Source organism: Cornus florida, unplaced genomic scaffold (genome assembly GCF_030987335.1).
Source record: "Cornus florida cultivar Cherokee Brave unplaced genomic scaffold, ASM3098733v1 CherokeeBrave_3.0.0_Hap2_Chr04, whole genome shotgun sequence".
NCBI lineage: Eukaryota > Viridiplantae > Streptophyta > Magnoliopsida > Cornales > Cornaceae > Cornus > Cornus florida.
Genome location: NW_026775574.1, coordinates 85616076 through 85628567, shown reverse-complemented (window position 1 = coordinate 85628567; position 12492 = coordinate 85616076). Strand labels below are relative to the sequence as shown.

Sequence of the window (12492 nt, the reverse complement as noted above, 5' to 3'; positions counted from 1 at the left end):
TTTTTTTTCGATGAATTCATTTAATAGGGGTAAATTATTCAAAAGATGAATAATATAAGGAATTATATGCATTTTTATTTTTTTATTTTTCTAATAGGCGCAGTTTCTTACACCATTTTTTTATATAGCAGGATATTTTTGCACTTATCCATATAAAGGTTAGATTTTGATTTTTTATTTAATTAAGATGAATATATATATATATATATATATATATATATATATATATATAATATAAATAAGAAATTTCAAAACCGTAAAATCTAACCGATTATATAGGGTTTAATTCTTATATAATTTTAATGGTTGGATTTAATTCTAATATTAGTTCAAACTTAATTGATTCTAATTCATTTAGAATTCAACCCAATTGGACTGTGTAAATTTACTAGTATATTTTTGAAACCAAAATCACACCACGAAATTTACTTGAACAAAAGTTGACTATTTAAACAGACTCTCGCGTGCACCAACTGAAAACCTTAGAAAAATGGAGTGTCCATTTCACATCACCACCAAGTCCCAGTAAAAGTAAACAAATATTAATAAAATAAAAGTAAATAAAATAGCATTCTGCATCTAGTACACAGTTTTATACTCCTTCTCCCTGCTCTCTCTCTCTCCTCTCTCCCCCACTTTCTCTCTCTACAATGGCTTCTTTCTTCCGAGACAGAACCCTCGGCCAATCCAAGAGAGAGAGCATGCCCGGAACAACCAGCTCCCGCTTCAGCCTCACTACAGCCGCCGCCGCCGTTACCGCCGCCACCCCCTCTCTTCCCTCCCCATTCGGCGACCTCACTCCCACTCTCTCCGCCACCGACCTCCGCGACACCGCCTACGAGATCTTCGTCGCCGCCTGCCGCACCTCCACCGGGAAGCCTCTCACCTACATTCCTACCAATTCCTTCAATTCCGACCGATCCCCGTCCCCCTCGCCGTCGTCGCTGTCCAGCTCGCCGTCAATGCAGCGATCCATCACTTCCACTGCCGCTTCCAAGGTCAAGAAGGCGTTAGGGCTCCGATCCACTTCCAATTCGGGCTCCGCTTCGAAGAGGAGTGAGGGGAGTCCGTCGTCGGGCGGGAAGGTGAAGAAGCCGATGACAATTGGGGAGCTCATGAGGGTTCAGATGAGGGTTTCGGAGACTACGGACTCGAGGATTCGGAGGGCTCTACTGAGGATTGCGGCTGGACAGGTGACACAGCTCAATCAGGGTTTCAATTGTTTCAATTCATATACACATTATATATAATGCATTGATATTTTGTTTTTCATGTTCAATTTAGAATTTTGATGATTTGATCTGAAGCTTGAGCTATCGAGTTGATTAGTTATTGCTTGTTTTTTTTTGTTTCTTTCTAATAGTTACTTTTCATGTTCAATTTAGAATTTTGATGATTTGATCTGAAGCTTGAGCTATCGAGTTGATTAGTTATAGCTTGTTTTTTTTGCTTCTTTCTGATAGTTACATTTTTTTTTTTTAATTGGTAATGGTATTGAATAATGTGTGATCTAGATCGGCCCTGCTAATATGTGTGTTAGTGTTATTTTTATTATAAACTAATATGTGTGTTAGTGTTATTTTTATTATAAACTCAAAGACCCTTGATTTCTTTTAATTGAGGTTGGCAATGCATATTTTGAGGATCTGAGATATTAATACTAGACTTTTTGTGATTTTCTTTTTATAAATTTTAAAAAGTTGGTGGAAAAAAACTCCTCCTTTTTAGGAGGATGCTCTCACAATGAGTTCTCAATCAATTGAGTGCACAAATTTACTGTGACAGCACCCTCATGTTGGATTTACTCTATAAAGATTCTAAATTTGACATGTTAATATCTGTTTGGCCCAAATCAACTTTTTTGTAATAACCAAAACATGTCAAACTTTTATATCTATTTTGCGAACTTCTGAATTATTTATTGATATTTTGAGTCAAATTAATGGAATTATATGAAAATTAGATGACTTTCTGACTTTATCAAAGTTCGTTCCCTAATATTCTTGCAAATTCTCTGAATTAAAGTTGATTTTTCTCGATTTGATTTGGGTGTTCTTTGGATCTGTATTCAACTGTCAAGCTGGGTTTTAGAAACATGGAATGCAGTGATAGAGCACTAAATTTGCTTTAGTGGGGCAATTTTGGAGTTTGGACAATAATACGAGGGAAAAAAAAAAAAAAAAACTAAAATAACAAATACAAAAACTTAAGTATTGATTATTAGTACATATAAAATTGTTAACAAGTTTTCACGTTTCCAAAGTGTTACAAGATAATGCGAAGGAGAATTTTGGTTCTTACGTACTGATTGAATGTTGAGAGATTGACTCAGAAAATGTTTTTCTCCTTTCTTTTCTTCTTTTGGAAGAGAGAGAGAGAGAGAGAAAGAGAGAGATACCACTAAATCTTTGGCTCAAGTAGTATCTTCCTTTCTTTCTGAGGGAAAATTTGAGAGTTCAAGTCGCCTTAGGGACAATAATTGATGTGTTTAGAGTGACTCAATGATAGAAAATTTGAAAAACAAAACGTGCTACAATAAAAGGTTATTGATAATTATAAGGGTTGGTTTTAGATATATGAATGTATGCAAAATCAAAATAAAAAGAAAATTTGAGTCATAGTATCTAAGATTTTAGATACATGCAAAGATACGTACATAAAATAAAAATAAAAAATAAAAAATTTGACTGGGGACAGCTGCACCCACTGGTCTAGGCTTCATCCGTGATGGTATAGTTTCTAGTTTCTACATGACTACTATATTTCATGATTTCTATATTTAGTTGCCATTTTGTTTGTTTTTTCTCCTTGACGTTACTCTGTTAATCTGATATACTAATGAACTATAATATTGATTTATCGTTGTCTCCCTTTTTGGGTCCTGTAACATTACATGGGTCTTTGGCATTTTTATTTTTGTCTCATTATCAATAAAGTGACACAGAAAAAAACAATCATAACCAACTAACCAGGTGGCAATTGAATTATTGTCTGTGATTGAATCACATATTTCTAGAAGTGCAAATAAATTTAGGAGCATTTCAATGCTGTTACATATTTATATCTTTGTTCTTTTTAGTCTGAAGATAAAAGTTACTATATCTTTAGAAGTTGTTGAATATAGAGTTCTCGTAATGTATTTTTTACAGGTTGGAAGGCGAATTGAGTCAATGGTTCTTCCATTAGAGTTATTACAGCAGTTCAAATCTTCAGATTTTACTGATCAAGAAGAATATGAAACATGGCAAAAGAGAAACCTAAAAGTTCTTGAGGCTGGTCTCCTTTTACATCCTTTATTGCCGACAGATAAGTCCAACCCTACTTGTCAACGGCTGCGGCAAATTATTCATGTGGCTTTAGATAGACCTATCGAGACTGGGAGGAATAATGAGTCAATGCAAGTCCTACGAAGTGCCGTAATGTCTCTTGCTTGCAAATCATTTGATGGGTCTCTTGATTCATGCCACTGGGCAGACGGGATTCCACTGAATCTCCGACTCTATGAAGTGCTTCTAGAAGCCTGCTTTGATGCTAATGATACAATATCTATTATAGAGGAAGTTGATGAACTTATGGAACTCATAAAGAAGACCTGGGGAATTCTTGGAATTAACCAAATGCTTCATAATCTTTGCTTTTCATGGGTTTTGTTTAACCGTTTTGTCTCAACCGGTCAAGTTGAAAAGGACCTGCTCTTTGCTGCCGATAGTCAATTGGCAGAAGTGGCTAAAGATGCAAAGACAACGAAGGATTCAAATTACTCCAAAATCTTGAGTTCCACATTGACTTCGATATTGGGTTGGGCAGAGAAAAGACTACTAGCATATCATGACACTTTTGACAGTGGAAATATTGATTCCATGGAAGGCATCGTTTCTCTGGGAGTATCATCAGCCAAGATCTTAGTTGAAGATATATCTAATGAGTATCGAAGGAAAAGAAAAGGTGAAGTTGATGTGGCTCGCAGCAGGATTGACACTTACATCAGATCATCACTTCGCACTGCTTTTGCCCAGGCAAGTTCTTTTTCACCACAGCCTATGAGATCCAATGTAGTCGATGTCATTTTGGTTACAGTGGTAATGTTTGAGCTCTAAAATGTGAGAATGCAAGTTTGAGTCTAAGTGCAACTACTTTATCAGAATAATATTAAAATTTAGGTAGCATCCATGCACACCTCCCAACACCCTTGATAAATGGAGAAAACCACCTGATACTGTTAAGTGAATGTGACTGAGAGTTGAAATATGACATGAACGGATGATTCCGATATCAAACATTATGCAACCAAATAAAAATTAAAAAATAAAAGAAAATTATTCAGGACATGGGGTGACTATTTTCCCTACACTTTCTATAATATATATAAGGGCAAACTACAATAGCCCTACCCTCTTGTTAGTCTTAATTACACACGATTCCCCTCTATTTCAAATAATATCACTTAGGTCCCTTCTAGTTTATACTTGTATAACAAACTGTCTGCTACCGTCTAGCTTCGGCCTCTGTATAGCTCTTGGGACGCGTTCCCCATTTGAACACTTTCTAATACATTTTACTTATCAAAAAAAAATTCCTGTCAGCCCCATTTGTTACTCATGTCACAAAACTAAAATATCAAAATGTAAATTTTAACCTTGTGTTGTTTGTGAGAAGACGCATTTGCCCTCTCGTTAACTTAGAGTTTTCTGTTGCATGCCACTCTCTCTCAAACTAATTTTCTCTCTAAACCAGTCACTCTAAAACTCTACTTCTCTAATGCAGTCTGTTTTCCTAAAACTCTCTTGTCATCCAGAATGCTCACACACTGACCTTCTCTGTTTCTTTCTCTGTCTCTGGTCTTCCATCAAACCCCCCAAGCTGGCCAGACCAAACTCTCTCTCTCTAATCAGTTCTTCAATCCTTAGTGTGATTGAGGAAATTAAAATTGAAGAAAAACTAATTAATTGAAGAACTGATATCGAATTAGAGGACATTCCTTAGTCTCAATCTTTATATCGAATTTTTCTAACTTCCTTAGTCCACGACAACCTGGTTTCCCCATTTCCTACTCGTATATACCTTCAATTGCATAAACAGCCATCACCACATAATTAAAGCTCGCAAAACCTCCTCTTTTGCCACAGACAGGATTGCTCTAACGATTCCGACACCATTTAGAATAGAAGCCTTATATAGGGGATAAAAACCCACAAGCACCAATCACAACAATTTGGATTATCACATCAATCACAACCGATCTAGATTGCTGGCAAGCCAGAATACCAATTGATTGTGCTTATTGGGTACCTTTCTATTTTATTTTTGTTTACTTGATTAATCTGCCTCAATTTAAAAAGGGGGTAAGTTGAATTCAAAGAATTAGCCATGTATGTGTGCTGGTCAACCGAAATTAGTTATGGAAAAAGATCATTTAGATTCACCCCAAAAATTGACACATATCTATGAGGAAAATCCTACAATCTGACCAAATTTTAGATCATACCTACAAATAAAGGACTAGCCAAGTGCACAAGGCTCCCACCATTACAGGTCTGGGAAGGGTCTTACCTCGCATGCGAAGAGGCTATTTCCTGTTTCTAACTCGTAACCTTCATGACACAATGGAGCAACCTTACCACTATGCCAAGGCCCGCAAGTCTATATTCAAATTTAAATTGATCTTCCTTCAAAGGCCTGCATATTATCAACAAGTCGGGAATCATTTCTTTTGGTACTTATCCCAGGGAAACAGCAAACAACTGATTCCTGACTTGTGATAATGTGTTCATTTTAAAATCTTGCTCGATATTTTGTTATGTGATGTGCCATGATATCTAGCCACCTAGGATTTAAAATCTTGCTCCATCAGTTGGAACTACTACAAGTCAATCCTGAACTTTGTCTCAGTTTACACGTACTTTGGCTAACCTAAACCCTTTTTTCTTTATATTTAACAGACATGAGGCAGACCTTGGACGTGACCAGTCTTAAAAGCCAAAACCAGATTTTAGGGTGGCCTAGTATTGTCACCTGCTCCACAAGTATCTTAAGAGGATACTGGTAGGTGAAAATGCATTTATTCAAGGTCTTTGATGATATCGTGGCTTGATATTTTACTATAGATTTAGTCACTGTCATATTCTTGAATACCTTCACAATACTTCTCATTTTTCCATTGTGACAAAATTCCCACCCACCCTTCTTTTGTTCATCAAATTGGTGCTGCAAACTTGATGAGTAAAGACGATTCTGACTCAGATGGTGGAGGAAACTAGTTGTATCTGGAGTTTGAAACATGAAATTGGGAATGAAGAGGAGGATATGCATTAGAATTCTTAAATTAATTTATTTGAACTACCTTAAAAAATTTCTAATTTCTGTACTTAGTACTTCAACATATTCCAAAATTCAATTGGAACCTAAAAGCTTTTCCCATGATCACTCTATTTTCCTATAAATAATAGGGCAGAAATTTCAGATACCTGACCTCCTGCCGAACTGCCATTCCTATACCCTTCTTTGTATCATTTTCAACTGATATTGTTAGAGACCCATGCGATTGACAAAGTATTGAAGCAATGTAGATTGATAAGGTGAAGCTGATGGTCTTTCTGCAATCACACACATTGAGTGATTGAAGCCGACACGCCATATGACTTGGGGCTATTCTCTGTCCAACGGGTAGTAACAACTGATTGGACAAAGCTGACAATGGCAATTGCCACAGAGGTTTCAAAAATTCTTTTGACTCCTTTTTCTTCCATGAGTATTTCATGCTCTCTGATGTTGTTTTTTAAAAGTAAAATGCTCATACTAGTTACACATAACACAGTGCATCCCCCATTATGTGTTTCCTGTTCAGTATAATAATGTAACCACACAGTTACTAGATTAACAGTCTATTACTACTGGGGTTGTGACAAAAGACGTTTTAAATGTCAAATTACAGATAATGGAAAAGGCAGATTCAAGCAGGAGAGCATCCAGAAACCAGCCAAATCCTCTTCCTGTTCTTGCCATCCTTGCAAAAGATGTAGGCGAGTTGGCAGCTAATGAGAAGGAGGTATTCAGTCCTATACTGAAAGGATGGCATCCTTTCTCTGCAGGTGTGGCTGTTGCCACCCTTCATGCTTGCTACGGGAATGAGCTTAAGCAATTCGTTTTGGGGATAACGGAGTTGACACCGGATGTGGTTCAAGTATTGAGAGCTGCAGATAAGTTGGAGAAAGATCTTGTGCAGATAGCTGTTGAAGATTCTGTGGACAGTGATGATGGTGGTAAAGCAATAATTCGTGAGATGCCTCCTTATGAAGCTGAAGCTACAATAGCCAGTCTGGTTAATGTGTGGATTAAGGTGAGAGTTGACAGACTGAAGGAATGGGTTGACAGGAGTCTACAGCAAGAGGTATACCACTAATTTTACATTTTTTGTTGTTCTGCCTATCTGTAAATTTTTCATATGAACTTTGATGCTTAAAAATTAGTAGTTACATTATCTTTTCTAGTTTATTTTATTATACTTAAAACTTACTCTTAAAAAGTACTTTTAAAATGCTATAGCTCAGTGCCGTGCTCATACAGGAATTTAGGCTACATTTGATGAGAACTTAAATTGTAAAAATTTGAGTGCCAAATTGGTCCTTACCGGAGCAATTGCCTTTTCTTAGTGCAATGGTAAAACATCAGGTTGCTAAGTGTGCGGAATGCTAGTTTGAGTTTGAGAGCCTATCTTGTGCAAAAATAATGCCAAAGATCAGATCTATATCCTTCTGAACCCTGCCAACTTTCACATAGATGGGAGTGGGTGATGGCCTTTAAATTGACACCTGAAAAGGGAAGGACTGCTAGTCACTGTTATGGAAATATCTCTAAGTCATTGCAAAGGATCACCTTTTACAATCAGTGAGTCGAACAAAAATACTGAAAAGTTAACAAAGTCTTCTTACTAGCATTTGGGTGCACAAATGATGTTCACCATTACAGAGGGTGAAACAAACTCATATAGTTGATGTTTAACAAAAAAAAGGTGTGTGTGTGTATATATATATATTCCTATCATTTGGCTGCACAAAACCTTTTCCATAAGTTTTCTTCTTCTTATTCTTGATCTTTGTCAATTGGCTCTCATATCTTCTCTCACAATTCTATAACTTCTTTATCCAAGGCCGATTACCAGACCCATTTCTCTGAGCTACTTTATTTCGGTAGCGCTGATCCGGTCTTTGGGGTCTGATTACAACATAAGTAGAAAGTAATTAGTCGGACAAATTGATACCATTATTGATTTCGAAATTTGTCATCAATACGCATGTGTTAGAGGATGGATAATGATGTAAGTCATGATACCTTGAGTGATTGTATCTGCTAGTACTAAGATATAAGTTACCCTAACTGAAAAATAATGTTTAAGGGAAAATTGTTAGTTAGGCTCTATAAGGAAACTGAAAATCATTCTCCCTGTAATTCTCCCACATCACTTAAAGTAAGTTGATTGGATAACATTAGTGTAAAGTATTTGTGATGATTATATGGATGATGGTACTACAAAATATTTGGTGTCTTAAGGACGATATTGTATATGCATTGGGTAGCTGAGCAGTTGAAATGAAGTTTCACAGATACTTCCTAAGGCCATAATAGGGGGTAAGTTTAAACATCACTATATAGTTAAGAGTTTAGGTTTGTAAACTTGTATCTTTGGATCCTGATGAGTATGAATCAAGCATTTCTGGATAAACTTATTCCATGATTTGCTAAGGAAAGGTGTGTTCTGTGGAAAGAAGTGGTTGTGTGATGTAACAAATTTTATAGCCGATGGAGTTGGCAGGAAGTTTTTGGTGGGTTAAAGTAATAATGGAAGGTCTTGTAATTTGTTGAATGCGTTGATTTAATGTAGGAGTCAGCGGTGTGAATTTTTGGAATGACAATTGAACAGTGGTATCTTACATCTTCTGGAAATATTGACATCTGTTTGTAATCACTAATCACTATTTCCTGGGCTTAGTTTGAAGATTATGCAATTTTGTGAAGGGGGATTTTCATTTGGAGAGATTGGTGATAGCGTTTAGATGGTTATTTTCTCAGCTATAGGGTCAGGTTCTATTGCTCCTTCACCCTCCTCTTCCCCTTTTACTCTTACCTTCCCTTTTGGTACGTGGATGGTGGTGAGACAAATGCTCGACTATCGATCGTATGATATCTGGATTTGAGTAATTTTGATCCTCGCCTAATTAAAGGGGAATCTGAGTTTGCTCTTTTGTGTAGTGAGGATGCTTGGGAACTGAGTTTTATCAGTTTGTTCTTGATATTGTATGGAGTTGATGGACAAATTCAGACAAATGGGGGAAGAAAGGAAGAAACAAAAAGTGGAGGGCAGATTTATGTGGAGATGCGGGCTCATCAATTCACTATGATCTGTAGAATTGGACATGGGTGTCAAATGTAGAATTTTTTATTTTGTCATGGCAAGAAACTCACACACCCACTTTACTCCTATGGGGACTTGAACCCTCGCCTTCTACTTTGGAAGGCGAGGAAGTACCACTGGGTTACAACCTTTGGTGGTGTCAAGAATAGAATTCAATGTATGCAGATATGCAGTTGCTTTTATATTTACTATAATTCATGGTTTGTTAGCTCATCCCTTAATCAGTGGAAAGCAAATGATTAAAACTCAATAGACGAGTATAAAAGCAGGGAAGAAAGAATTTGTGAAAGGGGTGATTAGATCATCAAATGCCATACAATCTTGGACTAATTGCATTTTGCTTGGCTCGAATAATAAGAAAAGAACATTATTCTACAGCTGGATTGTAATGAGCCTTCAATGATTGTTAAATTTAAACTATGAACTCATGAATGGGAAAGCATATACGAAGAAGTTAACACTGAAAACCAACTGTACAAAGAATGACTACAAAAGAATCCAACGATTAATTGAAAATACTAAGTTGCATATTCAGGTCTATCCTGAATGGTGAGGTCCTAATGATTTTCTGGTGTTTTTTCCACTCTGAATTATGCTTGCGAGGTGATTCTATTGTTGAAATCAAATTAGTGTCTTGGCCTACAATTCTTCCAGTAAGCTTCCTAACATATTTTGAAAATATATAGTCAGAAATAGCATCTTTGGTGATATAGTTATGCACTATCATCACCTATATTTATTGCCAATTATCACATTGACATCTGACTTATCAAAAGGAATGTCACATCTACATACTGAACTATGTTAGGAAGGATGCATTCCACTTGCCACTAAAAATGAGAACGAGGACACCATGTTAAGTTGTTATAGGCTTGTAAGTGGCTATAGCATATTATTTCAGCTAATAGTTTGGTTATCAAATTAGCATTTTTCAATTTTTTTAATTTTTTCCTGAGGTTGCTCTGTCAATCTGCCAACAAAGCTGCAGGAATGAGATAAAATTATTCTTGAAATATTAGATTATTCTTCTTGCAGTCCAAGATATTATTTGATTGTAAAGTTGCAGAATCTTGTTTTGACTTGATGTCCACAGTGAAGAACCTTGCTCATATGACCCAAAAAAAAAAAATAGCACCACTTTTGCACTCCCTGCCAATAATCCAAAGGAGGGAAGACACCTTCTGCAGAGGTGGCGGGAATGAAGAAGATTGCCTCTTTAATTATTGGCTTCACACAATCTAACTTTGTCCTTTGATATTTTATAGGTATGGAATCCACGAGCAAATCAAGATGGATTTGCTCCATCTGCAGTTGAAGTCCTGCAAATTATAGATGAAACTTTGGATGCATTTTTCCAACTGCCAATACCAATGCATCCAGCATTGCTTCCTGACCTGATGGTTGGCCTTGACAGATGTCTCCAGTATTACATAAGCAAGGCAAAATCTGGCTGCGGTAATTATTCGAAAAGGATTGGTACATGGCTTAACATTTTTAGCTTCTGGACTAACTGTTTATTGATTTGATATGTAGGATCAAGGAACACCTTTGTTCCCACTATGCCAGCATTAACCAGATGTACCACAGAAACAAAATTATGGAAGAAGAAAGAGAAGTCACAAAACTCTCAGCGGAGGAATTCTCAGGTTGCAACAATGAATGGAGGGAACTCCTTTGGAGTACCACAGCTATGTGCTCGTATAAACACTTTGCAACGAATTCGGACAGAATTAGAGGTTGTGGAGAAGAGAATGATCACCCATTTGCGGAACTGTGAATCGGCTCATGCAGAAGACTTCTCAAATGGGCTGGGGAAAAAGTTTGAGCTGACACCAACTGCTTGTGTGGAAGGGATTCAGCAACTTTCTGAGGCAGTTGGTTACAAAATCATTTTCCATGATCTGAGTCACGTTCTATGGGATGGTCTGTATGTGGGAGAACCATCATCTTCTAGGATAGAGCCTTTCCTTCAAGAGCTCGAGCAGAACTTGACAACCATATCAGACACTTTACATGAAAGAGTACGTACAAGGGTTATTGCTGACATAATGAGAGCTTCGTTGGATGGGTTCTTGCTGGTTTTGCTGGCTGGTGGTCCCTTTCGTGCTTTTAGCCGTCAAGACTCTCAAATTATAGAGGAGGATTACAAGAACCTTAAAGATCTATTCTGGGCAAATGGGGACGGATTGCCTACTGAATTGATCACTAAGCTTTCAACTACAGTGAATAATGTCCTTCCTCTTTTCCGGACAGATACAGTGGGCCTCGTTGAACGATTCAGACGCTTGACTTTGGAAACATATGGCTCTTCAGCCAGATCAAGACTTCCATTACCTCCAACCTCGGGGCAGTGGAACCCAACTGAGCCAAACACGCTCCTGCGTGTTCTGTGTTACCGGAATGATGAAGCAGCTTCAAAGTTTCTTAAGAAGACCTACAACTTGCCTAAGAAACTGTGATAAAACTTGATAGCATGGTGCGCTGCAACTAAGGCAACTTGTATGAGAATCGATTTGGCAGAACGACATTCTGTGCAGTTCTGCTTGTATTTAATGCATTTATCGGGTATGCTCCTCGTGCCATGCTTGGCTTGGGGCCTTGGAACAACGGGTGCCTTTGGAAGTGGCATATTCTTGTATATTTTGGAGTCAAGACTGCCGTTTGGATCACTAGGGGGGGTTTCCAAAGGCTTGCTTGTGGAAAGGTTGGTGGAGATTCATTATTATTCATTTTCTATATTTTATTAGATCCTTTTAATGCTATTGTTTATTTATTTTTCACTAGATAAATCATCTAAGAGTCCTCTTCCTCTATGCGTTTCATTTTTTTTTTCTTCCTTTTCCCGTTTGGATGTATTAGGTTATATTTGTATTCCTATAAAACATAGGCATTCTGTTGATTTGTAAGTATTTGTTATCAGCATGCCTTGTAAGGCTGTCCTTTATGATGTTTTCTATGGCTCTGGATATCTCTTCCACTATTAGATAATGTTTACGCATATGTATACTACTATGTGTGTATGTATATATATATATATATATAATATTCATGGAATACTGGCTGTAGAACTAACTGGGGATGTA

At 37.1% G+C, this 12492-nt stretch overlaps 1 protein-coding gene across 1 annotated transcript; it reads left to right on the top strand.

Annotated features, from left to right (window-relative positions):
* Positions 1-578: 578 nt before the first annotated feature.
* Positions 579-12353, top strand: LOC132303772 (protein unc-13 homolog). The gene is made up of 5 exons (XM_059801188.1): positions 579-1193; positions 3150-4016; positions 6932-7387; positions 10675-10864; positions 10943-12353. The coding sequence occupies exons 1-5, from the start codon at positions 651-653 to the stop codon at positions 11866-11868; spliced, it is 2982 nt and encodes a 993-aa protein (XP_059657171.1). The 5' UTR covers positions 579-650; the 3' UTR covers positions 11869-12353.
* Positions 12354-12492: the final 139 nt, after the last annotated feature.

What these genes read in the sequence shown, in the direction of transcription:
- LOC132303772 (XM_059801188.1), top strand. Translation starts at nt 651, where the DNA reads ATGGCTTCTTTCTTCCGAGACAGAACCCTCGGCCAATCCAAGAGAGAG. An exon ending in TGAGGATTGCGGCTGGACAG is followed by an intron (nt 1,194 to 3,149) that starts GTGACACAGCTC and finishes TATTTTTTACAG; the next exon opens with GTTGGAAGGCGAATTGAGTC. An exon ending in CAAGGCAAAATCTGGCTGCG is followed by an intron (nt 10,865 to 10,942) that starts GTAATTATTCGA and finishes TTTGATATGTAG; the next exon opens with GATCAAGGAACACCTTTGTT.